Source organism: Fulmarus glacialis, unplaced genomic scaffold (assembly GCF_000690835.1).
Source record: "Fulmarus glacialis isolate BGI_N327 unplaced genomic scaffold, ASM69083v1 scaffold42524, whole genome shotgun sequence".
Taxonomy (NCBI): domain Eukaryota; kingdom Metazoa; phylum Chordata; class Aves; order Procellariiformes; family Procellariidae; genus Fulmarus; species Fulmarus glacialis.
This window is the reverse complement of record NW_009210716.1, coordinates 24059-51420: the sequence shown is the minus strand read 5'-3', so window position 1 is coordinate 51420 and position 27362 is coordinate 24059. Positions and strand designations below refer to the sequence as shown.

The 27362-nt window shown below is 39.2% G+C and overlaps 2 protein-coding genes across 2 annotated transcripts in view; one reads left to right on the top strand and one right to left on the bottom strand.

Annotated features, from left to right (window-relative positions):
- The first annotated feature begins 682 nt into the window (after positions 1–682).
- SLC6A18 (solute carrier family 6 (neutral amino acid transporter), member 18) lies at positions 683–10181 on the top strand. The gene is made up of 8 exons (XM_009577262.1): positions 683–934; positions 1912–2024; positions 2306–2434; positions 3052–3208; positions 4844–5048; positions 6656–6815; positions 8623–8785; positions 9969–10181. The coding sequence occupies exons 1-8, from the start codon at positions 683–685 to the stop codon at positions 10179–10181; spliced, it is 1392 nt and encodes a 463-aa protein (XP_009575557.1).
- A 6063-nt stretch (positions 10182–16244) lies between these two features.
- The window catches only part of TERT (telomerase reverse transcriptase), a 34412-nt gene continuing 23294 nt past the window's right edge, over positions 16245–27362 (bottom strand). The window contains exons 11-16 of the mRNA XM_009577261.1: positions 25545–25730; positions 23961–24087; positions 23572–23633; positions 21728–21852; positions 21252–21389; positions 16245–16743 (exon numbers count right to left, since the gene is read on the bottom strand). Coding sequence (XP_009575556.1) covers positions 16640–16743; positions 21252–21389; positions 21728–21852; positions 23572–23633; positions 23961–24087; positions 25545–25730 — 742 coding nt within the window. The 3' untranslated portion in view covers positions 16245–16639. The remainder of the gene's footprint in view (positions 16744–21251; positions 21390–21727; positions 21853–23571; positions 23634–23960; positions 24088–25544; positions 25731–27362) is intronic.

Here is a 27362-nt window from a genome sequence, read left to right as displayed (position 1 = left end):
GATTCTATGATTCTATTCTATGACTCTATGATGTGCACGTTTCTAGCTTCAGCACATTTTTGCTTCTGAAGACACACTTACGAAATCTGTATGCCATATTACTGAAAATATAAAATAACTTTTAGATTCATAATTATTTGCTTAAGGCCAGGTAATGACATTGCCACAGCATGCTTGCCTGTCCACTATTTCTTCAAGTTTGGGCGTTGATTGATATCTTTTAGAGTCAATAAATGCACTGCATCTAGCACCAAATTAAACTATCTCCAGACTCATTGGCCAAAGTCCCCAGTCAGAAAGCCAGACTTGTAACAGTCGCATCTATCAGCACTGACAATTGACTTGGCAGCACTTAATGAAACTGTGAAGGCCACTGTGAAGTAGCAATGCGAATGCTGAGTTTCTGCACTGCAATAGCAATCTAGTTCTGCACCTGCATAAGGTCCTACCAGTGAGCACTCTGGCATTGGAGGGTTTGGTTACGATCTTGCAAAATAAACTTCTAGAAAGGTTTGCCTAAGCTGAAGCATTTCAGCCAGTAATGGTCACACACATCTGCTTGCTATGCTATGTTGTGCAAAACGTTATACCAGTTCTGCTGTGGTCAAAGCACTGGCATACTTGTGGAGAGAGCATCTGCAGTAATGGCATTCACTGCATCCACCCACACTGAGGTGAACCCATGATTCCCGCTCTTCAAGCTCGGGCCAGCTTCAGAGAAACCCAAAATGCTATTAAGGGTCTTTTGGCATACTTACCTCTCATTCCTACAAACGCTCCTAGTAGGATCATTCCTACAAATGTCCCTAGCAGGATCATTCCTACAAATGTTCCTAATCACGTACTAGGATCAGTAGCACAGGCACACGGACATGACACAGAAAACACACGATTCGCCTTGCGTGACTGGGATGCAGATTTGACCCAGACTGATGTAAAACAAAGTGAAATACTCCACAGCCCCGGTATTACTTTTGGGCCAGCTGTTTTTTAAAACACACATTCTTAACTAATACTGGTTTCTGTTCCCCTTACTTGATAACGGATCGGAAAGTAATTCACCTGGTAGGGTATGAATATAACACACCACTTCTTAGTTTCTGCAGGAAACTAATATTTATTGAGCACATTTACATTTTGCGCATTACTTATGTTTTATGTTTTTCTTTTAGACTGATTTTAACGCTTTGATTCCTTCTTAGTGCAGCTATTTAAAACTGCATATTATTCTCTGTAATCCAACAATCATTGACTGTTTCATTTAGCTTCCTCTATCACGTCACCCCTACATCAAAATTCAAATTTCACTCTGTCAATTTCCCTTTTTCCTTATTTTTCCTATGTTGCCCTTTTACCTTTTATTGCTGTTTCCACAGTACTTTGAATCTAAGATGCTCTTTTTAATTAATATCCTCTTCTTGTCTGCTTGGGCTTTTAGTCTTTTTTTTTTTTTTTTAAAGCGAATTCAAAAAGCTATGGAATCACTTTGTGTCTTAAAACAATGAAGGTTTAGTATTTTTTTATACAGTTTTAGGAAGATAATATTCTTAAACTGTAAGTTACCCAGTCTGTGGAGTAACAAAAAGAAATAAATTGAGGAAAAATGTAATGTACTGTCCCTATTGTGTGCTTAATGCCTATCATTTAGAAACACACTTTTATCATCAGACAGAAGAGGTGTACAATGAAGCAGATTCTATAATTACTACATACATTTAAATAGACCAAATTATGTCTTCAGAAACACCTGCTTTACTGACATGTTTTGCACTAATTTCCATTTCCAGTGTATTTAGATGGCAACACAACTCACAATTTCAGAAGTTAAATAAGAGATGAGCTATAAGAACGGGGAGAGAAAATGAAATTTTAATTTAAGCCTAATACATGCATTTATTCAAATTGTTTCAGCTGAAAACTTTGAAAAATCCCCGTGTATGGCTTGATGCAGCTACCCAGATTTTCTTCTCTCTCTCTTTGGCTTTTGGAGGGCTTATTGCATTCTCAAGCTACAATCCGCCAAAGTAAGTAGAACTACAACCTTTATAAATTGGCTAAATTCTTGCTGCATTTTGTGCAATTTTCTAAAATTTTCAAAACTCTTTCCTTAGGATATTTACAAAGGATCTTAATTTTTCTAAAGGATCTTAACAGCTGCTGTCTTTCTAAAAGGCCAAATAGATTTTCTAACAGGAAGGGGAAAAAAAACCTAAAAAAATAAAATGTTTGCAGAAATACCTGAGAGAATCACAGAAAAAATACTGCCTTTTTTTAGTCACTTCACTTGTTTGAATGCTATTTTTAGAAATGACTGTGAAAAGGATGCTGTGACAGTAGCAATTGTGAACAGCATGACATCCCTCTACGCTTCCATCCCTGTCTTTTCTGTTTTGGGGTTTAAAGCAACCACAGGCTACTGGGACTGCTTGGACAGGTGAGAAACTTGCGTTTCCAGTGTTATATGAAATGCCTAAATAGATAATGTGTTACTTGAAAAACATGCATTTAGAGAATTTACTTTCACTAAAAAGGAAAAGCATCTGTATGGAGAAGTCCAATATAAAAATAGAAAGTATTATGGCACTGAGGCAAGAATGATCAGGGGTAGTGTTTGTAAAAAGCAAGACAAATTATAAAATAATCCATTGCAAGCAGTGCATCAAGGATCACATCTCAATCTCAGACTAGCACTAGAAGTAGTTAAAAAACCAACACCTTTTCCTATTCCACCAGATTCACTAAGTTATTAAACACAAGTGGTGGAAATGGTCTAGAGAGCTGACAAAATAAAAATAGAAATGTTTTAGAGACTGCATCTGCATAAAGTACTCAGAGTTTGTATCTGAAAGAGAAGACATTAAATAGTCTGAATATTTTCTCCTAACGATTTTATATGTAAGTCAGTCCTCATTTAATATTTTCCTTTATATTGTAAATAACAGCACAGAAAGTAAACACAACTTTCTACTAACATCTGAATACATGGCATAGCATTTCCAGCCACATCATCTGCAAACATTTAAATTAATGATATGTTGGCTTCTCTGGCAGGAACATTATCAGTATCATCAATGAATTTGATCTTCCAGAAGAAAGCATCATTCGACAGAACTATACAGCCTGGATTAGTTTCCTAAATTCATCATATCCAGAAAAAATTGCTGGACTGAAACTGAAAAGCTGTGACCTTCAAGAATTTCTTGATCAGGTACCATAATTGCTTTTAACAAAGTAACCCTTAAACAAAATATGTAGAAGGACTGGTATCTTCCTTTTTCTTATAAGTAGTTGTACTTTACTCTACTTGTGATGAATATATTATACATAATCATGAAACAAAACATTTTTTCAAAATTTGAAATAACAACACTGCTATAGGACAGTCTGAACTCAAAGCTGTCTGGTACGGCATGCAAAATTACACAGTTATCACAAAATTAATCTTCAAAGGTGCTCCTACCTGGAGCCTACCACGGACACTAGATTCAGTCCTACTTTGGTTTACAGGAATAAGCACAATAGAGGAAAAATATCTAGCTGAAAGATTATAGAAAAAGGATGCTGAATGGGAGTTTCCTAAATCCATATTTAGGAAAGTATCAAAAAAATCTATTAAGATGTTCACTGTTTGCCTTCAATCACATATATGACCACTAGGAAGGTATCTTATCACGGTCTTCTCTTTTATCTTCCTTTCCCCATCTTGCTATTCCCTCTTGTCCTCTCCCTTTTATTTTTCCTCCTCTCTGCACAGGTTCTCACCAATATTTTAACTTTTTTTCCCCCAGCCCCTCTCCCCCCCCGCCAAAATACATCATGATCCTCTCCCTTTCCTTCTTTTCCAACCCTCCTAAAACATTTCCCCTATCACTAAACACAGATGTTTACTTCTCCAACCTCATTCCACTTGCTCCAGTGATCCCACCCAGTCCTGTAACTCTCATTTCCTACTCACACATTTGTACTCCCTTGTTGCAAGACCTTACCACCTAATGAGAAAAGAATAGGGCCATGGTTGGAGGAGACAATAAGAAAGAAAGGAGCTTGAGAAAAAAAATAAAATAAAATCTTAGGACAAAAGGGTGGGCACATTTGCTAGAGACAGAGTGTGCTAATGCACGATAGCCTTAACACACAATGATGGTGAAATAGGCTATTTTACTCACATGATGGAGAAGTCCAAGGCTGACATTCCAGCCCCGACACGAGTCAGTTTCTGTTTTGTCTGGCTTCCTCTGATGGCACCCATTTCTGATTTACGGTTTGACATATTTTACTTCCAAATTAGAGCAATATTAGCATTCTTCAATGCTTAGATTTAAATATCCTTGTCCTTGAGAGACTGAATTCACAGACATTTGGCTGAAATTGGATTTTTCCCTATTAGCCTTTTCTGCCCAGGTAATTATGGGTTTTTTTTGTGATCAACAATTCACCAACTCTCTTGCTGCTAGAGTGGCCATCATATCCTTATTTACACCTTTTTCCTTCCAGCAGCTATTACATCATAGATTTGTTAAAAAACATATTTAAGATGGTATTAGCAAAACAATTGCTAATCCAATTACAGCTCTCAGATCTGCTTTACTCTGGACCCATGCCTCTGTGCAAGCTAAAATTCTGCTCTATGATTATCTACACATCTCTGATAGACCACTTAAAATTAAAATCCCCACTAACATTCCCCACTACCCATTTTCTCAACTGCTGGCTGCCACAGAGCCTCATGGGCTGACCAGCACCCTTGATTCCAGGGAAGGACAGAAGCATGTTATAATACTATATGCGTGAGAAACTACATTTACGCCATTATAATGTGTATTCTTATCTGTGAATTCTGCAGGGTGTATCGGGAACTGGCTTGGCTTTCATCATTTTCACTCAAGCCATCATTCTAATGCCAGGCTCCCAGGCCTGGGCCATCCTGTTTTTCATAATGTTGTTCAGCTTGGGCCTTTCTTCTATGTTTGGGAACATCGAGGGAGTTTTCACTCCTCTTCTAGAGCTTCGAATTATATCTAAATCAATACCCAAAGAGCTATTATCTGGTAAGGTATTTGCTTTGCTTTGTTCAAAGGTGGCTTCTTTATAGACGTGCAAACTACCAACTGCATAATAAGTATCATAGAGCGATTAAGAATTTGTAATATTAACTTAGCTTTCTCATAGTGTTAGTTTGGGCAGTGGATTGTGTTTGCAGAAGATAAGCACATAGATGAGGTAGCAGTTATGGCAGAAGCTGTCAGATGACAGTAGTATATTGCTCTTGCCAGTTTTTTTCTTAGCTTGCAAGAGCTGTTTCAGTCTGAGAAAGCTTGTTAAATTGCTATTCCTGGAGTCAAGTTCACTCTGAGCTGTTGTAGACATCAGGAAGAGCCTTGTCTTCACTTAAGCCTTTAGTTTAAAGTCACTTTAAGGCAACCAGTGACATCAGCTGGTCTGCCATAACCACCTGCGCACGAACCTACCACATTGTCACAACTGTAAGACAGGTCATTCACCCCTATTTCATTCAGGTTTATGCTGCTACAGATTATTTCACATTTACTGTGAACACGCCAAAGTAGAAGATTACCGCTTGGAAACTGAGCAATGAGAGCATGCGATCCAGCATGCGATCCTGTTCTTGCATCGGAATCGTTTCAACCAGAGACAGACAGTTACTGAACCCAACCTGCTCCTCAAGAACCAGACTCGGTGAGAGTCTGAAAGATCCTACTGTGAAATTGGTCTAGAAAATTTTCTGGCAGTTTGAAATAATGGATTAACACTTCTGCAATGTGCCCTTTTAAATTCTTACAGGGAATATTGCTGTCATGCCTTTTTTAGAGTCCTCCTGTAGCATCTAAATTATATCCTTCTCATTTTACAACTTTTTATGTAGAAACAAATTTATTTACAACTTGGTGAGGTAACCATATTATTTTGAAATTGATTTTCCAATTGTAAGCTTTTTTTTTTTCCTTAAAAAAAAAAGTCTGGAGCCAATTTTACACAGCATTGAACCGAAGGCCATCTCAGAGTCGGAAGCAATTAGTAACACAGCACAAGGACACACAAATTGATTTGCAGCCCATGTCTGCATCCAGCAACACTTCCCCTCCTTCCCACTTTTTCTCTCAGTTACCCCAAATCCGTATCTTGGCTAAAGGGGAACTGACTGTACAAAAGCGTGGTGAAACCTAAACCATACACGCCAGGACATAAGGGACATACACATCTGTAGCTCTGGGCCCTGTGAGGAAATGGGGGGCAGAAATCCAGGGAGCCCTTACACTTCTCAGGTGCCAGCTGCCTGTGACTGCATGGAAATGAGGGCACTTGAAACTCACTACACATCAGTCAAAAATTAACATAGGGCAATAACACAGCACAGCCCAGGCTATCTGCTGGAAGCACTAACAACTCAGGATCCTCTGAGTCAAACGACTGCATTCCTCCTGCAACAGAGTGGTGCCTCTTGGCCAACACACAGGGGAAAACTGAGTTTGGGAAGTGATATTAGCTCCCCTAAGGAAAAAACAGCTTGTTGTTGCTCTGTAGAGGGACAGAGCATAAAAATCACTAGAACAAGAGCAAAAATAATTTAGAACAAAAACATACTTACCAAGTTCAGTTCAGTACTCCAGTAACAAAGATACCTTTTTTCCTTCAGGTATAATATGTCTAATTTGCTTCCTCGTTGCTCTGTGTTTTACGCTGGGTTCGGGGAGTTACTGGATTGACATTTTTGACAGCTATGCAGGCTCGCTGCCTCTTCTAGTCATCGCTTTCTTTGAAGTGATTGGGGTTGCGTATGTCTATAAAATTAAAAGGTAGGTTGGAAAGAGATGGAATTTTTTTCTCAAAAGAGACAAATGCATTTTCCTCTCAATCCATGTATGTTACATGCAGGTATATATATTAATTTATTTCTGTAGCACTTACCAGTACTGTGAATGTAGTTATCATTCTTTGCTTCAAGTCTCCTATATTTGTAAAACAGGAAGGATAATCTCTGCGTAGCATTTATGGAAGGGGGGATCCTAAGTTTAAAGTTAGAAAGTCAACAGCCATTGTAGTTCTCTGGCCAAGAGGAGTTACACCGTCTTTCTAATATCCTCCTGTTATTGCCCTTTTGTTTTGTATACTCTTGTATTTTTCGTTTATCACTATTTTGTCCCCTCAAACTTCATAGTAAGCAACATGCAGTAACTCCCCCATGTTAAAAGTCTCAACCTGCGTGCTGAGAATCTCCGCAGTCACAGACACTAATTAAATTCACTCTTTAGTTAAAAGCTTTCCTACATCCTTTGTAATTGTAAATGCCAGAAACCTTATCTCATTTTGATTTAGAATAAACCTGCTCAGAGACCATTCAGTCCAGAAATTCCCCTAATTCTCAATAAAGATTAATCTTTTCCCCTCTATAATTTACTCAGTTACACATTGGGACTTCACCTTTCCAATTCTTACTCTGGCACTGGGATCATGAAGGTCCTGATTTTTTGTGGATCGGTTTGTATACTGTATAGGTAATGAACTCACGTTTGGCCAGTGCTGTTGCGTATCAAGGTGTTTCAGTACCACCCCAACTTAAGTCTTACTATAGGCTATGATTTTAAAAATAAGAAACTAAGAAAAAATCTTCCCTAATTACAGCTAAAGTCCCTGCATTAAATTTTTTAGATCCACTGTTGAGATCCTTGGAGCATTTCCCATGTTAAATGGTGATAACTCCCAGGCTATATCGTCATAAACAATTTCACACATCCCTCTTGCTGCACATACAGCTAGCCTCAATCTTCCATGATGCAGAAGTAGCAAAAAAATCTGGTTTCACACGCTACAACAGACTCTGGATTCCACAGCACCTGTATATTCTCTGTTGTCCTAGTACAGATATACTTTCTCCTCTTTCTTACTATGGGATAGGAGCACAGTCAAATCACTTTTTCCTAGTTCTCAAGAGAATTTCTAATATCTTCAGTTAGATTAACAGAATTGAAGACAAAGCTAGTGTTTGAAAACACACACACACAAAAATCACAATTCCTATTCCAGATTACAAAACTCTTTCCAACTTGATAGATACAGGTTATCATGTAACTATCAAACCCAGAACCATATATCTACTGCCCATTCAATGCACAAAACTGTAAGAGGTATATGTAAAAGATCAGCTCCACGTCCAAACAACTGCCACTACTGACTGCAGAGGAAGATGGCTCAGGTTGCAATAATTTTGTCCCTGACCTGATTTGATTCAATTGGTGTGGTTAATAGCAAACAAGCTATGTTTGTTTGCTTGGCAATTTTGTCTTTTTTAAATGTTTGAATAGTTCTACAGAACTGCTGTAATATTTTCATCACTTATTTGTGCTTAGAAACCTTAGACTAGGTGCTCAGGTAATGTAAACTGACAATGTAAACTAATCATTCATCCCTGGTAGGGATCAATAAAGATCTACTTTATTGATATTATTATTTAGTTAAGTCTATAGTAAGTTATTAAAGAAGGGTGTGGAAGAGAAAAGATTTAGGGAGCCGTACCATGTGTTTAAAACTTATAGAAAAATATGAAAAAGTGAAACTGTTACCACTTAGATCTGACATCATCATAAACATGCCTCCTCTTAAAAGGTTCAGTAAAGATGTGAAATGGATGACTGGACGAAAACTCAATCTCTACTGGCAGATCACATGGAGGTTTATCAGCCCTCTGCTCCTGCTAATTGTCTTCGTGGCCTTTGTTACTCTTCAGATACAGAAGCCACCAAGCTATGCAGCCTGGAACCCTAAATATGTATGTTCCCAAATACTTTCTAAACTTTTAATTAATGCAAGAGTTGTATACTTTTCTCCCTTTACAATCATTGCTGTCTTCTGCTTACCTATGTAATGCAATGCTCAGAATGAGAAGGCTCCAGTATGCACAGAGGTTACGAGGTTACACGTACTGAAAACGCTTTCCTGTTAACAGGGCCTTTCCTTGAGAAGACCCACATATGCTGTGCTCTATATTTCTTTCGGATGTGTGTAATGCAGAGAACTGTTGAAGCGAAATGTCTCACAGAGACTCTGAACCTACAGGGGGTTCAGAGGTGGAACAAATGCATGAGCAGAGCTTAGAGCTGCATAACAGATGCTGGGGACGAAAGCACTTCTCAGTGAGAACTACCTGTATCACTGGGGCCCTGATGAATATATGAATGTGTAACTTGGACAGGCAAACAGGGAGGGAGGCAGTAGTCCAAGAACAGCGTTGGTTAATTCAGCACCAAAGAGGTGTCAATGCTGAGAACATTCTGGATGGCACTGGCTCACGTCAGTTAAGTTTCTTGGGTACTTCTCAAATACACCCTGCATAGGGGTTTGAAGATCGATTCTGGCCTTAAACTGCCCAAGGATTGCAGTCACCCTCACAGAAAGGCATCAACCTTCATAGTATAAATATACGCATGGACTGGTACCTCAAGAAAAAGCTCTCTGCTCCCAAGCAGTACATACACCAGCAGTGTATCCTCCAAACATTATATATCTATCATCCCAAAATAAAACTCATAGCCACGGACTTGCAGAAATTGCATTATCATTATTCCCTCCAAATCTCTCAAGTGAATCTTTCCTATTTGGCAAAGATCATGCTTGGTAATTGCTGAAACCAGGTAAGCTTTGAGTACTTAAAAGAATAATCAGAGCTTAACCAAGGGAGGGTGAAAGTTTGGTAACTCTTTGGGAAACCCCTGCATCCCTAGGAGTATCTCACACTTCCAGCTGTAAATCTTTGAAACTATAAAACATTTACAGCCATCTTTAGACCCACGAGAAGGGTATATAGAGGACAGGGCCACTAAATGCTATTGTAGAGCAAGAGTAAACCTTTTGCTATCCTCACTATAACAGCATAAGAAAATACATATGGAAATCATAGCAAAATGTAATTATACCTACCAATTTTTTTTTTGATTGCTTTTTTATCTCCACAGGAAGGCTTCCCTATGAAAGAGGACAAAGTCTATCCACCTTGGGTACTGGCCATCTGCGTGCTGCTAGCTGTCCTTCCTTGTGTGTTTGTACCTCTGGTAGCACTCTTCCATCTGATCAAACGAATGCGCAGAAGCAAGGACCCAAGCTTTGTACCACCAGAAGTGTTTTCATGTCAGGGGGCTAATAGCAACTTTTCTCATCCAAAAGAATAAATACCCATTCCATCTGTCTGTAAGTAAAAATAAGACAGCCGCTGTTAGACATGATTAGCTGTAGTACGGTATCATCCAACCAACCCGGTTGATGCAGTTCATATGCTTAGAGCCAATCACTAGCACTCTATAAATAGAGCTGCTATGTTTCCTTTATTTTCAACCAATTTCACAAGTTATATTAATCTTGTCCCTCCTCCATCCTGTCCTGAATCCTACATACCAAGTACCAGCCCCATTGCTTTAACCATTTTCACGCATTACAAACTTCATGTCTCTTTCCAGCCAGACTTCAAACTTGGAAAGTCTGCTAGTTATTGCACGTGTCCCCTGTCTTCCTTCACTTCTCTTCTAAATAAACAGTCTGTTCCTAAGGATCAGCAACATAAAAATTGAAACACAAGCACCCACACTTTCATTCACTGACCCCCCTCTGAGAGATGTAGAATGGAAGCTCTTGAAGAGCAAGGACTCCTCTTGTCCACTACACTCTACTTTTTGTAAATCCTTATATGCATGTAAATAGCAGTTATTTTATGATTATTTCATATTCTTAAGCATTGCAAAGAGCAAAAATAAAGCATTAGCAGTTAAAAGAATGTACATTAAGTAAATCTATGTAATTAATTTTGCACAAATCTCTTACCTTAGCAGATTCCAGAATTTATTGTAGTGGAAAATACTGTGAAAACGAATGTCCCCAATTTTTTCCCCTTAATTTCTCATACTGAACACAGAACTCAATACTGTAATAAAAGCGCAGATGTATGGAAGCCTCTCAGTGAGCTGCGACCTTACATGACATGACAATGAAGTTAATCTGTACTTAAAAACAGGTTTTCCTGTACTTGCCTGCAGTTCCTGGCCACTCTGCAGTGATGGGAGATGAGGATTCCTTTTGCCGAGATACTTGAGCAACCAGCAGCCCCTGGAAAAATATAGGGAAAATATGTGAGGATAAGGCATGACAAAGCCTTTAGGCTGAGTAATTAAGAGAGTCAAGGAAAGGAGAGGAAGATTAAGGAAAATGGAGGCAATTTCAGTATTTAGCCTTGTGATAGGCTACGCACTAGTAGGGCTTCATAATGAGTAACAGGAATTTGGCCACACAGTGAAGATGAATGAGACCAGCTCAAACTCTGCAGAGGAAAGGCAGTTACCTGACTCCTTGAAAGGGGCACAAGGGGAACTGCAAGCCTGGGAGGGAGGAAGCGATGATTTTTACCTTGCTGCTTAAGGAAAGAGCAGGATAAAGAGAGAGAGAGAATTCTTTTTTTTTTTTTTTAGATTTTTCTTTTTTAGATTTAGTATCCCCCTCACACAGCTGCTGCTGCAACCTCCTGTCCTGCAACTAGCCTGGACAGTAAGACTCTCCTGAAGCAGTGATGGTACTAGAAACAGCAGCATCCAGTCTGTCACACCGGATCCACCAGAGGATCAAAAGCACACCGTGCCTCTGCCGGCGGGAAGGAAATGCACGGGCAAACTGCTTGTGTGCACAGCAACTGCCAGGCCAGAGCCTCCTGGCCCTTCCACTATGTGGGATGAGTAGTATCACCTGCAAAACAGTTACGCGCCTGGGCTCCACGTTTTTATTTCCGAGAGCCATGGACTCGGCCAATGGTCTGCGTGACGATGTCCAGCAATTCCCTATGGTAGCCTGCCAACAGCCCCAGCCCTTCAGGTCAATAGAGGGGCAGGTACCCCAGCATGGAAACACAGCTTCTGTTAGCAGAAACCTCACAAGTCACAAAGGTCCAACCAAACTTCTTGATGTTCTGCAGTTGTGCACTGTAAAGGCTATTGACAATGACACAGAAGATTTTAATTGCCACTCTGTCTGTTGCAAATTAAATTTGAAAGGTTAGGAGTAAAAAAGGCTTCCATAAAGAATGAATAATTAAAAAACCCCAATATAATTGCAATTTTGAGCATATATTTATACAAAAGCTGTAAATACATAAATAAGATTTTTTGATTAACTAAAGTGTACACTCTATATTCATGTCTCTGACTACAGAAAGCTAGATGTTCGTTAAAATCATATGTGCAGAGTACACGCAGCAGGTTTAAGTATTTGGTCAGAGATCTGTTCTTAAAGAAAAACACATCCAACTAATACAGACACAAGCTGATAAAAGAATGAAACTACATATACAAGACTTTCAAGTCTATAAATCTATCTCGAGTCCCTGTCATGGCACTCACAGACTTCTTGACTTTTGAGCTGCCCTCTCCCATTCACCAGAAGGGAGAACTTGTGGGTCACCGGACATGCAGTTCAGCCTGGGACGGGACTCAGGGGGAAGACAATTTTCAGCTCCAGCAACTACAACTCACGGCAGGAAACGCACCAGCTGAAGTTACTGTTTAGCCAAAGTAGGTATGTAGAAAACGTGTTGAGCAACTCTTGCAGGAACATTACTTTTCTGTTCCCAGTGCACTTCTGATGTGATCTCACCTGTGCCAGAACTGTAGCCTTATTCCAGTAAAATCAGTGCTACAATCTTCCCTGTCCTATTCACATGAAGCATAGCATCTTATAGATACTTTTTTCTCTTGAATAGTATGACTGACTTCGTTACTTGAGGAAGCATGTGCATGCAAACATGAAACTGAACCTGTGTCAAAGTCTTGCGTACTAAGCACTTTCTACTTCTGCTCAGTCTCCTCCCAATCTTTTATCTGCATATCCAATCTTCTTTGCTATAATACTCTGCTGGGAACTCATACCATTCTGACAGACAAGACTTTTCTAGAATTGTCTAGGCTGTAAGGACAACCTGGATTCCTTGGGGGTAAATCTGTAAAGGACACAGACACAGGCATGGTGATGTTCAGCTTTAAGCAGAATCCATAGCCCTAAGAAAAGGAGCTCAAGTACTGCCTCAGAAGGAGCATTGCAACAGCACTATAAATAAGAAAGCAGCCAAATTATCATAAAACAATAAACAGAGAAAAGTATATTCCTTCTGGAACATGGGCAGTTCCCTACATGCAAAATTTGATACGTACCTCAAATTGAGATTCACAGTCCATAATCCCCTCCCAAAAGGAAGCAGTGGGGAGGATATGTTTGATGGATGCATGCAGATGCTACGATTTCCTCTAGAGGGGCTTCTGTCCAATTCCTCCCTTCCAGCCCTGCACAGAGACACTAAAAAGCAATTTTCAGCCCCATCACTCTTCCTCCCTATATAAAGCCTCCAGCGCTGACTTGCACAGTGGTTTGCAACACTTGCAACATAGGTTGCACAGTGCAGTTACAGTGAGTGGCTTAGCTCTCAAACTCTCTGCTTACCTTCTCCTAAATACTGAGACAATCTCAACCTTCCCCCCAATCCCCAAATCTTTTGCAATTTTCCCAGCTTTCCAATGATTTTTGAAAATCCACATTACAGGTTCAGAATGCTCCTAAGCTAATTCTTGTAATATTTCCAGATTCAAGTTATTGAATCCACCCAAACGTTTCCCGCCAGCAGTTGCTACCAATTAAGTAGAAAATATTTTACCACCATAATACATCGCACTATTTCTTTTAGAACAGTTCCTTACAGAAGTAGCTTTATGGAATATTTCTACCTTCCCAACAGTATAAACACCTCATTTTAGAGCATTAAATCTATGCCATTGCTATGGTTAATCTATTCCTTACACATATGCTCACAGCATTTTTTTCCAATTGTCATAATAAGACGCAGCAGCAAATAAGTACAAGTTTCCAGTACAGACTGCCACCTCTTCTTTAAATTTCCAAATTCTCCATTTGCTAAAACACATACTAGTTTCAGCCTCATTTTCACTTGCCTTCTTGAATGGAAGATATTTTCACATGAAATAGTCTTCTCTTGTGATTTCTGCATTGTATTTGCATCTGTTTACAAATAGCCTTCAGAAACAGCAGTTACTGTTTAAAACTGACAACTCAGCAAGTAGTTACGGGGAAAGGCAAGCATCAGCTCAGAGAATTGCAAGCGTTACACTTTATGCATTTTTGCAAAATTACACCTCCAACTGAGACCACATAGGCAGTTTTTATTATCACAGTATCGACTGTGATGCAGATCGGAAGTGGGCTAATCCAACCATCAATGAAGTTTACATTCCCTGCATTCTCCCTATTAGAGCATCCTGTGGAAGCCACATAAAGAAGCAATGATGCTGGGAACAGGACCCGTTGTTCTGAGCCTTAAGGTGGAAACAGCTCACTCCTTTTCTATAAGGGAGCTTGCTGAAAGACATTAAAAACTGCTATCTTTAACATTAAAACATACAAAATAAAACAAGGTATGTTTCAGCACACATGGAAAAGTTTAAGTTCAAAGGCTTAGAAGCAGATCTATCCATAACTACCATATTCTTGCATGGGAGTAGAGATGTTTTCTTCTAGTCCTCTGAAGCCCACCTATCTGCAATGCTTTCTGAAACACTGACCAATTCAGCACCGTTCTTGCTTCAGTTTTCTACCCCAGTTATCCAGGACACTCTTTTGATCACCCTGAAACTTTGCCTTGGGACAGCTGTTCACTGCAGAAAGGCTCCCTGCTCTTCCCAGGGGCCCATCCTCCCCATATGGATTTGTGCTGTAGGATCGTGGCTCATGAGTTATCCTTTCAGGCTGCCCAACCCCTGTTCCAGACCGTTCTTTCAAAACAGGCATGCTCGTTGGCTCTCAGGAAATGACTGGGCTCCTCTGCCTCATCCTTCTCTGAAGGTTCATGCAGAACACCAGGACAAAGTAAGCATGCATTCATCCCTACCGCTGCCCACCAGCACAGCCTTCTTCAACATGACGCACAAAATGGACAGGGCCTGTGCAGTAAGTGGTAAAGAGTCAAAATTTGTATCACCCACAACAACTACAGCAGAAGAGGGGAAGAGAAGCAGGTAGGAAGGAATGCACAGCTGAAGAAAGTCCGGGTAAGGAGTGAACAGCCACAGGCAGGAACAGCTCCAGCCAAAGAGTAGGAAGTTCTCCAAGTGCTCAAGTCTCATCCCTGCCAAGGCCCTTGGTGGAGCATCTCGCTGCCTCTTCCTTTCTGCCACATGATCCAATACAATAAAGCTTACTGCACCGCCAGCCTCTCTTACGCGACAGTGTCCATGACAGTGTTTCCCCACACCAGTATCGCTGCAGAACTTTGAGGGGGATGGGGGTTTTTAAACGTTTGAGCTACTGGCTGGGGAACTACTGAGCTGTTCTTCAGCTGTTCTCTACTCTAGTAGGAGCAATTGTTCTATGGCTTTTTTTTTTAAATTTTATTTGTAACTGTGCCACTTCATAGCAAAAAAAAAAAAACCCAACTGTATGAATGACACTCTGTACGTTTGACAGTTTGAACTGAGCTGTGGTGTTAATGGACAGACTGCAATACCGCAAATTGGCTTCTAGGAGCTGTGTTACTGATCCCTGTGTGGTGGCGGTCTGTCATCCTTTGAAAACATCTACTGAGTAACATCGCCTACACTTTGTCTCACTCCAGCAAGATGTCCTCCATCTAACTTTGATAAAACCTCCCAGCAGCTGCCATTTAGCCTATAGCAGAGACAGAAAAATCCTAATAAAATAGCTCGCCATTAGACCAATACAAATTCAACACACAATTCTGGAAGAGAAAAAACCATATGGGCAGGTTTATCAGGCTTATTATTCAGCCCTGCACCACACGCAAGCACCAGGGCTAGACAGTACCCTCAGTAACATTATAGAGCCAAAGCTAAGCCTAAAACCAGGAAATGCAGATAGAAGAGTAAACTACTCAGTGTATTATTTAATCAAGAACTTTTGTTTTGCAGGTATAAATGCACCACCATCATTCTATATCACCAAGTGTTCAAAACATATAAAACATACATTAAATATACCCAGCTTTGGCACTGAAATTTTGGCATATATTAGTCGTGCTCTCCAAAGCACAAAATCTCTAACTTGTACGTCTTGCTAGGTAGTGCCATGAAACACATTTGCCCTGCGCAAGTTACTGTCTTTCAGGACATAACCCAGATGGGTGGGATGTTGAAGATTACTGCAAAATAAAGGTACTGGAGACAAGCATGCATTACTGCAATTAACCGAACAATTTATTATAAAATAGTCTGCAATACAGAGAGGCAAAGAACACGCTGAAGAAACAACATGCTGAAACAAGAAAGTAGATCTCTTTGTACAGAACATAGTTTAATGATGTCTTCATCAAGAAGATGGAAATTACTGAAGGAAACCAAGTCAATTACTTCAAATAGCCTGTGAACTTACAGGCAAACACAAACAAGAAGGTATTAACAAAATTGTCTGCTCTTTTTAAGTCCTTGTGTGGTATCTGAGAAACAAACATGGAAATCTTCTGAGTAAAGTTGCTTTCGGTCCACTCTACCAAAATAAACTACAGAGAAAAGTCATCTAAAGACATAGCATTTATTTTTAACCCTGGAAAAATTATGAAATAAACCTCAGTCAGTTAGTCCAGGATAGCTTTGAAATCTTGACAAAGAGACGGTTCTGTCACTGTCTTCAGTAGCGCCATAGTGTCCTTTGGGATCTTCCTGAACAGCTGCATCTTACCTATCAAAATATCAGAAACAATTCATTACTACTGCAAGTAACTAACAATTCTGTTTTAGGGAAAATGCTAATAAAGTAATATAATCAATACTAGCTGAATCCAATTAAAAAGTTGGAACACCTGGAATATGGGGATAAAAAAAGCTATAATAAAATACGCTATTATTCTTCCACCCTTAAATCAGGCTGATAAATAATAAGGTTAAAAATCATATGTTAAAATATTAACAAACTAAGAAATCCAAGGAGCAAATTCCTCCTACTGTGTCCTTGTAACACTTCTCTGTTTGGATTTAAGAATTTTAGAATTTTTTTGAAAAGTATAAAACCATTTATTCAATAACTATATCCACCAAAAAAGGCCTTCTGTCAAAGCATAGTTACTTTGAAAGACCCTATTTTAAACAATGCTAAGGACAAGGGACAGGTCCTTATCTGGTTGTTAACATTTACCTACAGCAGGAAGGTATTCCCAAACTGTTTCTTTTCCTCTCTGCTTTCAGATATGACATCAAAGTAGCCTACGCTTGGAACTGACGTATATAAAAAGATTTAAAAAAATAAAATGCACCTTTTGGTATAACACTGGCAACAGCAATTCTCCCCGCTGTGTTTCCTTGTAAGAGAAGAGAGGCTAACTGGAAAGCCACCTTAAGGTAGAAAATTTTGGAGACTAAATGAGGCTCTTTAAATCAGGAATGAAATTTTTATAAGAGGACATAACAGTTTTGAAACACAGAAGGTCACTGAGTCTATCGTCAACAGAATTATAGACAATAAAAAGGACTTTTTAAAGATTATGAAGAACACGTAAAATCCTAGCAACAGTTTAAGCCTGTTACCTAAACAGAGTTGGCAAAATTGTCAATGATGCAGAAAGGCAGAAGTGCTCAATAAACATTTGTTCTGTATTTGGAAAGGAGACGGATGATGTATTTATATCTTATCACGATAAGGAAAAACTCTTGCTCCTTTCTCCACTGGTAATAATAGGAGGTACGTTAAACAGTAACTATGTTTTAAATACTTAACTGTGAAGAATGAAAACAACTCGTACTGACAAGCCCCTGACGCTGATATTTAACAGGCTTTGGAATAGTGGGAAGAACCTCCTCCCCAAAACCTGTGAGCTTGATATTGATTCCCATAGAGAGTAATGGAAAGACATGCGCAGGGACACAAGAAAAAAAAATTAAGTTTGTATCAATTCCTGTCAACAACATGATCTTAGAGGGTTAATAGGTTTTATATGCCGATACAAACTCCAAAATGACAACAAAAAGTGTAGTTGTTAAGTCAACACAGGCGCTATTACCAGCCTTGGTTATCTCTGTGCTACAGATTGCTGTGGCATATAGAGATACTGAGCTAACTTTACAGGAACACACCTGAGAACCAGTGACTTCCCTGTCACAGCTACTTTGACATCCACACATGCTACCTGATTTCCAGAAGCAAGACAGAACTTAAAATACAGCGTTTAAAATTAGCTCCAGTATCTCTACATAACGCCCAGCTCTGTGGTAACCTTCTCTACAGCATGGTATTCTGATGACAATAACATTACCCAGGAAAAAGTCTGATGCAAATAAAACTAACTTACAAGACTGAATAGAAAACGATCTATCAATGTCTCTTTAAATGGATTTTAGTGGGTTCCTGCAGAATCGGGAGACTTGGTATCTTTCTAAATTTGGAAGAAAATACAAATATAAACACCACGTACAATCAGGTGACTGAAAAATAGCCTTTATCTATGATCAGAGATCTTGGAGACATGGAGATAATGATGCACGTTCACACCAAGGGTATGCATGTGACTTATCACTGCAGATCACAAGATGTCTTTGTACAGCTTTACAGTACCAGCACACTGATGCCTCACCTTCCCTCCTGCTCAGCCCCTAGGTGGTGCATCCGGTGCCTCCTCAGTTCCTTTTCAAAAACAGTTTGAAATTATTTTTAAAACCTCAACCAACTCTTAAAGGAAGGAGAAAGGCAGGTGGGAAGCAAATATACATGCAGCCAAAGCACCTCTCAAAATTACAGTCACTGGTTAAGTATTCAAGTTGCATGACAAGCTGACCCCAAACAGCTACCCTCCTGCCAAATTACCTAGTAGATATTTTGGGAGCTTTTCATAAAAACAGCAACTACAGAAGTGCTCCACCAAGTATTGTGTCAACCCTTGCAGCACAGGTGGAACAGGGCTAGTGGAAGTACAGGTAAGATTTCAGGGGGCTATAAGCAAATGGAGATCTCTCAGAGATGGCATTCAAGTTACTTGGGTCCCAGTGATCTGCTGACCAATCACAGGAAAAGCTTCCATCTTAAAAGTGTCACAGTAAAACCAAGTCACAGCCTGCTAATTGTTTAGTCAGCCATTAAGCAAAAATCTCTGAACCCTCAATCTTGCAGCAGTGTACTTGAAGTCTCAGATATTTCCAAAAGAAATTGGGCCTTGTAGATAAAAAGAATTGTCTTGACTTTATGGATGTGAAGAATGGATTCTGCTTCAGAGAAGGTAAGATTTATGAAAGAATCGATGGAAATTACTCTTTTCAAGAGAACGTCACCACTAGTTTTCTACTTGCCTTTGGACTTTTCCTGCTCCACCCCCACAATACTCAACAAGTACAACATTAATAGTTCTCCCCGGGAATTTAGGAAGCAAGGTTATTCCGTTTCTGTAAGGGCTATTCTCACAACCAGAGAAGTCAACTGATATATGATCAGCTTTTCCTTCTTGGGTTAGAAACTGTGCATACAGAGTTAGGCCTGGACCACACACAAGTTTCGGGTCAGTACTGTGGTTAGGCAAGGGGCCGTACGGGTACAGCAGAAGGAACCTAATGACAATCATTACTCAAACTAGGAAAATTCCACCTCTACTTCCCAGCCCATTTTCCCCGGTATCTGTGGTGGTGTGATTTTGTGGACAGCAGAGACCACTTTTATGGCAGATGCAGACACCCATGGAAGACGAGATTCTGCTGAACAATAAAGCCGCCTGGGGCTGCACCTCCACCACCACCACTGTCAGATTCAACAGCAAAGCATGCACAGAGAAGGATGGATTGTGGTCTGCCAGTCAGAGATCCCAAGAGCAAAACCTTCAGTATTAGAGGTGAAAATTCAGATATGGATCTTAGAGAAGTGACACGGCTCCCAGAGAAGCTATTATCCTACTGGGTGCGACTACTGCATTCTCTGCTCAGTTCAGTTTCTGTCCTTTCAAGTGAAGCAAGCAGCCATCTCTTCCCTTCCCAGAGGCAGGCCTGCTTCCCCTGGTACTTCTAAAAGGGCTGAACAGAACTGGCTTCTCAGCAGCAGTGATCAGACATGGTGCCTCTAGTTTTGGTGACAGTGAGTAACTCTGAGAGAAGGAGCTTCTCTGGGAGAGGCTGCTGGAGTTCTGCTCCATACAGAAAGTCCATAGCTGTCAGGAACACACCTGGTGCAATCACAACCATCAGTTTATTTCCTGTAAATGCTTAAGGGTCTTCTTTGATACATTCACGCTGCACCACCAAAAATCAGACTGCTTGCATTCAGGCATTGCTGCAAGTCTTTGATATGGGAAGGAAATGCTTACGTCCAAAAGCAGAACTGCTCTCTTTTTGGGGCACTGGGCCTCAGCATAGGCACCAACGGAAGCTTACGATACATTTCAAATCATATAGGGGTTATTCTGGAACCAGACTGAAGAATATAAGGAAGAAATTTTTTACAATGAGGGTGGTGAAACACTGGAACAGGTTGCCCAGAGAGGTGGTAGATGCCCCATCCCTGGAAACATTCAAGGTCAGGTTGGGCAGGGCTCTGAGCAACCTGATCTAGCTGAAGATGTCCCTGCTGATTGCAGGGGGGTTGGACTAGATGACCTATAAAGGTCCCTTCGAACCCAAACTATTCTACGATTCTATGAATTTCTCGGTATTGTATAATAAAACCGCCCAACTAATGACTCATTCAGAGCGCGAATTACAGAGTCAGTGTTGAGAGTCTGGCCTTCCCTGCAGCTAAATTCAACAGTACTGACCACTTCAGAAAAACCTACTGCTATTCACTTTTAATATCTTAGAACTGAAAATTCTATTATTTCTGTGGCTGGCCTGGGGACAGACCGCACAACTGGTCAAAGAGAGAGCTCCCCAGAGGCCAGGTACACAGACAGCTGCTTTCACTAAGTAGAAAAGTCAGAGATTTGCCAACACCACTCAACTCTATTACAATACAGCATACGCAGCACAGCAAGTGCTTCTGTTTCAAAGTGACCCCAGTGACACTTCTTTTGGTAAGAACAAGGCTCTAGAACATGCAGTGCTGAAAAACATACCATCTTAATTTGCCTACTTATATTCAGCAAATCTGATTAAAATCAGAAAGCTTGTTAATGTACATTTTAGAACAACATTTCATGATAAGAAAAGTTAAAAAATCCATTAGATTCCAAGTTTTATTATAATTAAACATATTTCAAACTGTAAAAATAATCGAATACTTACAGATTTTTAGGGGCTTAAGCAGGCATTTGTAAACAACTTTGTGGTTTGCCAGTTTGACAGTGAAGGCATGGTAGCAGAGCCATTCTGCTGCCTCAGAAGGGAACACGCCAGATGCACCTTTGTTACCTAAAGCAACCCCTAGAGACAGAACAGGAAAATAATGTCACTGAAGATGATGAGCATTAAGAAGTATATCTGACCTCTCCTCTCTTTCTATAAAATCACTCCAAGTTTTTTTACTACAAACCTATGTAGTCAATGAAGTCTCCTATGTCAGCAGAGGACTAAAAACTAAAACCTGAAACATTTTAGTATCTTCAGGAAATTGAGTTTAAGAAAAAAAATGCACTCCATATTTTTCATTCTTGATCTTTATCTCAAAATGACATGATCTGACTGCACGTTCAAGACTGTTTATTTGTCTAAAAAAAAACCAAACCCAAACATGCTACTTGATTGCCATTAACATACTATACCTGTGTTTTTTGATTTCAGGATAGCATAGCAGCATGATGCAGTCTCAGAGATGATCCTTAGGAAGAAATAAGGATTTTTTCTAACTTGCTGGTTGAATGGAAGTTGGAGAACACAGGCGTGGAACCTGTTCACAAAACCAGCCTATTTAATCACATGTCATTTGCAATTTCAAGTGAAACTATGACTACGTACCTGAGGGACTATACAATATTTAAGAGCACCCAACAGTCTTTGGCTATATCAACACTGTTAGCATACACCACCTCTCCTATATATACACTTCCCTGGAGTGTCAGACACATACGATGTTTGTAAATTCTGTGCTGAAAGAAGATCTTGAAGCCATCTGCCTTGGTAATAGAATTCTGAGGTCAACAACTGTCTTATGTGCAAGGGAAAGTTAAACTCACCAATTCCATATCACAGACCATGCAGCCAGAGAACATCCACATGAGAGAGTGCAAGAGGAAATAAAAACATAACGAAACACAACCACACAACAAATTCTGCTGTTCAGGAAAACAGACCTCCAAATGACGTAGTGTTCCACAGACCAGGATCCCCACTCTTTTGTCTATCTGGAAGCCAATTCTATGGAAATTACTTGTATTGTATGGTCCCTTACACCTCTTTTGGACATATTTTAAAACTGTTGGCTTTTTTTTTTCCTTTTTTTTTCCTTCAGACTCTGGCATTATAATCCTGCTTGTGCTGAATATAGACAACAATTACAATGCTGATTTTTAATTACTCAACAATGTATATACTTGTTTATTAAATTGACCCAGCATAAGTGTAATCACTTCAAGAAATTCTGAAATTTTAAAATATTTAAGGATAAACATAATTACCACACTGCATCACAAAGCTCTGGCTGAATTAACCTGACATGCTGTTAGCATGGTGGACAGGTTTTTAAAGGTACTCTAACATAAAGACCTTTGTTAGGGTGTTACCACAAAAACAAACAGAAGTAAGTAAGTAATCATGTCCAACATCAGAGAAAAACCATAAGTCACTCACAACACAAAGTTTAAGAGTTTGACACATCAGTGCTGTACTAGACAAGTCCAGTTACACTTCTTGGATACAAGAATGATACAGGGTGAATGTGGACCAAGCTTTTAAGAACATTGCATTTAAGAAAAAAACTAAAATATCACTTCCTAACAAGTATAAGCCTAGCAAAAGAGCAACACCTGATTTCTGTAAAGAGGAAAGCCGAATAATTACTTAGTGCTGCCAATCATTCAAAGTTTTCGATGCACAGAGATTAGTATTTTCTCCCAACTTGCTTATCAGTTTTGATTTCTTTCCCTTTATCCTTGTTTAAAACATTCATTTCCTCTGCTGGTCAAGAACAGCTCACAAAACCCAACAAGATATACCAGCTAAGGAGCAATTAAGTCATTAACAGCAACTAAAAAAATGCAATTAACTTGGTAGGATGAAACCTCACTTAAGGCAAAGTTATAAAGGTCAAAGTTCTACATAATTTTAATAGATACAAAGTTCTAAATATAAACTGGTTAATGAGTGATAACACTTCTCATCACCCTCCTGCAGCAAAACAGACTGCTTTTCTTGAGGTCAGCTGTCAATATCCAGAGAAAATGAAAATCCATTTATTGAACTGTCACTTAAACACACACATCAGTATAATCCTGTATCTTCAATCTAATAACATTACATAAGAACAGTGTTGAAACAAGAATAACGTGACTTACTACTGACATTTACTACTGCACATTTTTATGGCATACTTTTTCCTATCCGTAGCTCCTCCATGTGTCAAGAAAGAATGATGAAATATTCAGATTTACTGCAGAAGACAGTGACCTACCTGTAAGCCTGAAGTAAAAATATCTTGTAGATATTAATGAAAACTGTTCTAAGGCTGTTGATCTAGAACAGAACAGAAATAGAGCTATAGGAATATTTTAGTGTCACAATATGATTTGTTCAAGTTCAACAGCCTAAGATGATTTAGAGATCTAGAGAAAAAAACATTTGATGCTAAACTTCAAAAAATTTCTATTATGTACCTAAGTAAGAATATTGTGAAGGTTCAGTTCTGGAAGGTGCTGAGACCCCACATTTTAGTTGATGTTGACATTTCCAAGTTATGTGTATGACCTCTCAAAATCAACTCTTATGTTAGAACTCAAAGCAGTTTTAATGCTCTTTATCACTAATTACAATATTTCCAAAGATCCATTTCCATATTCCCACCTGTAAATCAAGAAATAAACAATGGCATTTCAGTTTGAGGACTGTAATCAATTTGTATTTCATGTTTTTCCCAGCTGTTCTACTTGAATTGAAGGAAAGACTTGATCTGATAGAAGTACAGGTATAACTAGAAAAAAAAAAGAAAAAAAAAGTAGTTAAACTCCATGGGCTAACAGACTAAATTAAATTCTGTAAAGTAAACCTCATTTAACTTGTCATGTTACAGAGATTGCCTGCTAATCAATAAGCCAGTAGCTAAAAGATGACTATAACTAAATTCAATTTAGAAACAGACTGGACATTGCCGCATTAAGGCAATTAGCTAAGGAATGACTCCAATACCTCAGGGCTGAATAATTGACCCTGCTAAAAAACCCAAACCAATAATCTTAAACACAAACTGGAAGTATTTCTAAAACACATTGTCTAGCCAGATCATTATTAATGACTCCAGTGACAACCAGGTTATACTCTGTGATCCATGCAATGCAGGAGCTTAGGCTGGAAGCCACCTCAGTTCACCCTGGCGTTCCAGTTACTTAAGTCAAGATTATCAAAAGCAAGGTGGCCCTTGTAACAAACACCCTCAGGGTTCGGACTAGAGTCTCCCAAACCAGTAGCACCAATGCCTTCATCAACATAAACTGTTTCTTTTAGAAACACAGCTAATGAATAAATCTCTTTGGCTGTTCATTTTAGTCCTCTGTTGTTAGAGAAAATCATGTCTCATAAATTCATTTCCTAAACTGACCAAGCTTTTCTGTTTTGGAAGACTACTGAAGAACTTCACCACACTGGTGATGGAAAACCTCCTCCTAATTTCTCACTTAAATGTATGCATGGGCTGTTTCTATTAAATATGGTCAATATCAGAACAATATTATCCTTCAGTTTAAACAGTTCGTTCTTGTTAATCTTTAACAAATGTCTAATGCCATCTCTAGGAGTCCATGTAAAGGGTGTTCAGAGCTTTTCAGTAGGATACATTGTCCCGACCTGAATTCTACGCTGCTCCAGACTGCTTTGTGTGTATAGCCAAGGTTGCTAGTTTAAAGAGAGGTTACTTCTCCCTTACACTACCATCTGAAGCATACCAGAGGGAACACCCCTGGTGTTGAAAGGATTACTAGTCCCTCTAGACTATAGAAAATTAATCCCAATCTGTAGTTAATGTAATACTTACTGCTTCTTCTAGGAAGGTACAAAAAAATAACAATTTCAGAACAATCAACGTAGTTATATATGGTATCAGGTACAATACAGTGCATAATGGTGAAAGAAGCTGAACTGAGGTGATTGAATAAACTTTCTCAGAATGATGCAGCCACCATACAGTATATGAATTCTGGTCACTAGTGACCAGTGCCACCTTCGATGGTGTTAATGGTATATACATTCCACCAGGATGGAATGAAGAAAATAGCAGGCTGCAGAATAAAATGTTTAAATTATGGTATAAGAAACAGAATTGTAAAATCTGTTTTGCAGTTAATTCAACTACACCACTCACAAGACACCCTTGTGCTTCTTACACTGTGTACAATATGTTGTAAAGCTGACACTGGAGTATACAACTCTATTTACCTGGAGTAATCGCAGTAAACCTCAAGTGTCTGTATATCTAATAATAAACCACACCACGGGATCAAACGACAATCTGGCAGCTGTTTAAATTTGGAACATCCTGGGATATCATCAACAGGAAAATTCACGACTGTCTTATTGGGGTTTATTAAAAAGCCATACTCAGGAATACCTGTTGCTAGAGTCCTAAAACAGATATAAACAGTTAGCCTAACTCCCCCCGCAAAAGCAAACAAAAAACCCCACCATGCTGCAAGACATATATGATCTTGCATAAAAGGACAGAAACCAAAGAATAAAGGGAAACACGGCCAACTCTTTAGGTTAAGGAACACAGCTAGAAATAAAGAAAACTGAAGATATTAGAGGTACATAAATACATAAAATAAATAAATAAGCTTAAGGATATGAGGATAATAGAGAAAAACTTTTACAAATTAACGCAAATTAAGAACGTAAGCCATGAAACATTTGAGACAAACTGCATAAACCACACTCACAGAAACCATTGAGATCAAAATCACCAGAAAAAGACAGATCAAGAGTTATTGGTTTTGAAAGTTAATGAAAACAAGGAGAATCCACATAACAGGAACCTCATTTATCTGATGAAAAGTTTTGAACTTTCTCCACAAAGTTTTCCCTAAGGATGTTTTCATTGCCAGAACGCCTGCTGATTACCTACTACACATTGGATGAGCAGTGTCATCTCATGGACAAGCAGCAGTTTGTCTTACTTGGTGATGTATTCATATGCAGGCTTCATTCTTTTAAAGAGTGAGAGGAAGAGGTAGGCTCTTCTTGTTGAGGAGTAATAGACATAACGCTGTCTCCTCAAAATTAATTTCTGGAGTCTCCCAGTTCTAATACTACATTAGAAAAAACTGTCACTACTCCATTCGTGGCAGAGAGCTCATAGGATCTGTAAGCAGTTCTGGAAAACTTGCACAGAAGAGGCTACTTGTCTACAGAAAAATCAACACAGCTGGTGCAGAAATTGATATAGAACAAAGATCCCTTCAAAGGGCAAGTAGGACAATATCTGCAATGCTACTGCTAGTGACACTATGCTGAAAAGATATTATAGATTAATAGCTTGAGGCATCCCCAGCCTCTTAATTTGACTTATGATTACCAGAACTGTAAATCCGCACATCCCTAGAAATTTCTTTCTGTTCTGATAAGGAAATGGGGATAAATGAAGTCTTCCAAGTACACTATCCACTATTTAGTACAACTTATACTTCAAACTGTACTTAATTGATTTCCCCATCACCTTTCAGGCTCACAACAGAGCTGCATCTTTCTGACTACTGAAAAGCATGATGCAAGTGACTGCGTTGCAGATGCTAAGCTTTTCTTCAAGACCCCTCCTTTGGATCCTTAAAACTGGCTTTGGCATCAGCAGAACTCTTCTTGGATACTGACTGTACATTCATATAGACGGTAACCAGGAACCTCTTTTGGGGCTCAGTTTTAAAAAAAAGGTAGCTCTGAAGCACTTTAAAGAATTACTGTATGCAGCTGTGTGAGCTGCATGCTGCCATGCTATCGGTATCTTCAAATACTCACCCCAGAATATTAACGACCAGAAAATTCTTAGCAATATTGGATCAGAGAAAAGTTGCATTCTTTTCCCAGGAATAGAAGGTAGCAGCATGCCTGCCCAATAAAAACATTTTAAGAATGTAACTAAGACATCTTAAAAATTTGAGGGAAAATGGTCTTAAAAGACAACTGTCAGCTGCTTTGGTTAGGCTGCACTACCAATTGCTGCTAGAAGCTCCATCAAGGTCAGTAGCTAGGTCCCTAATTTAA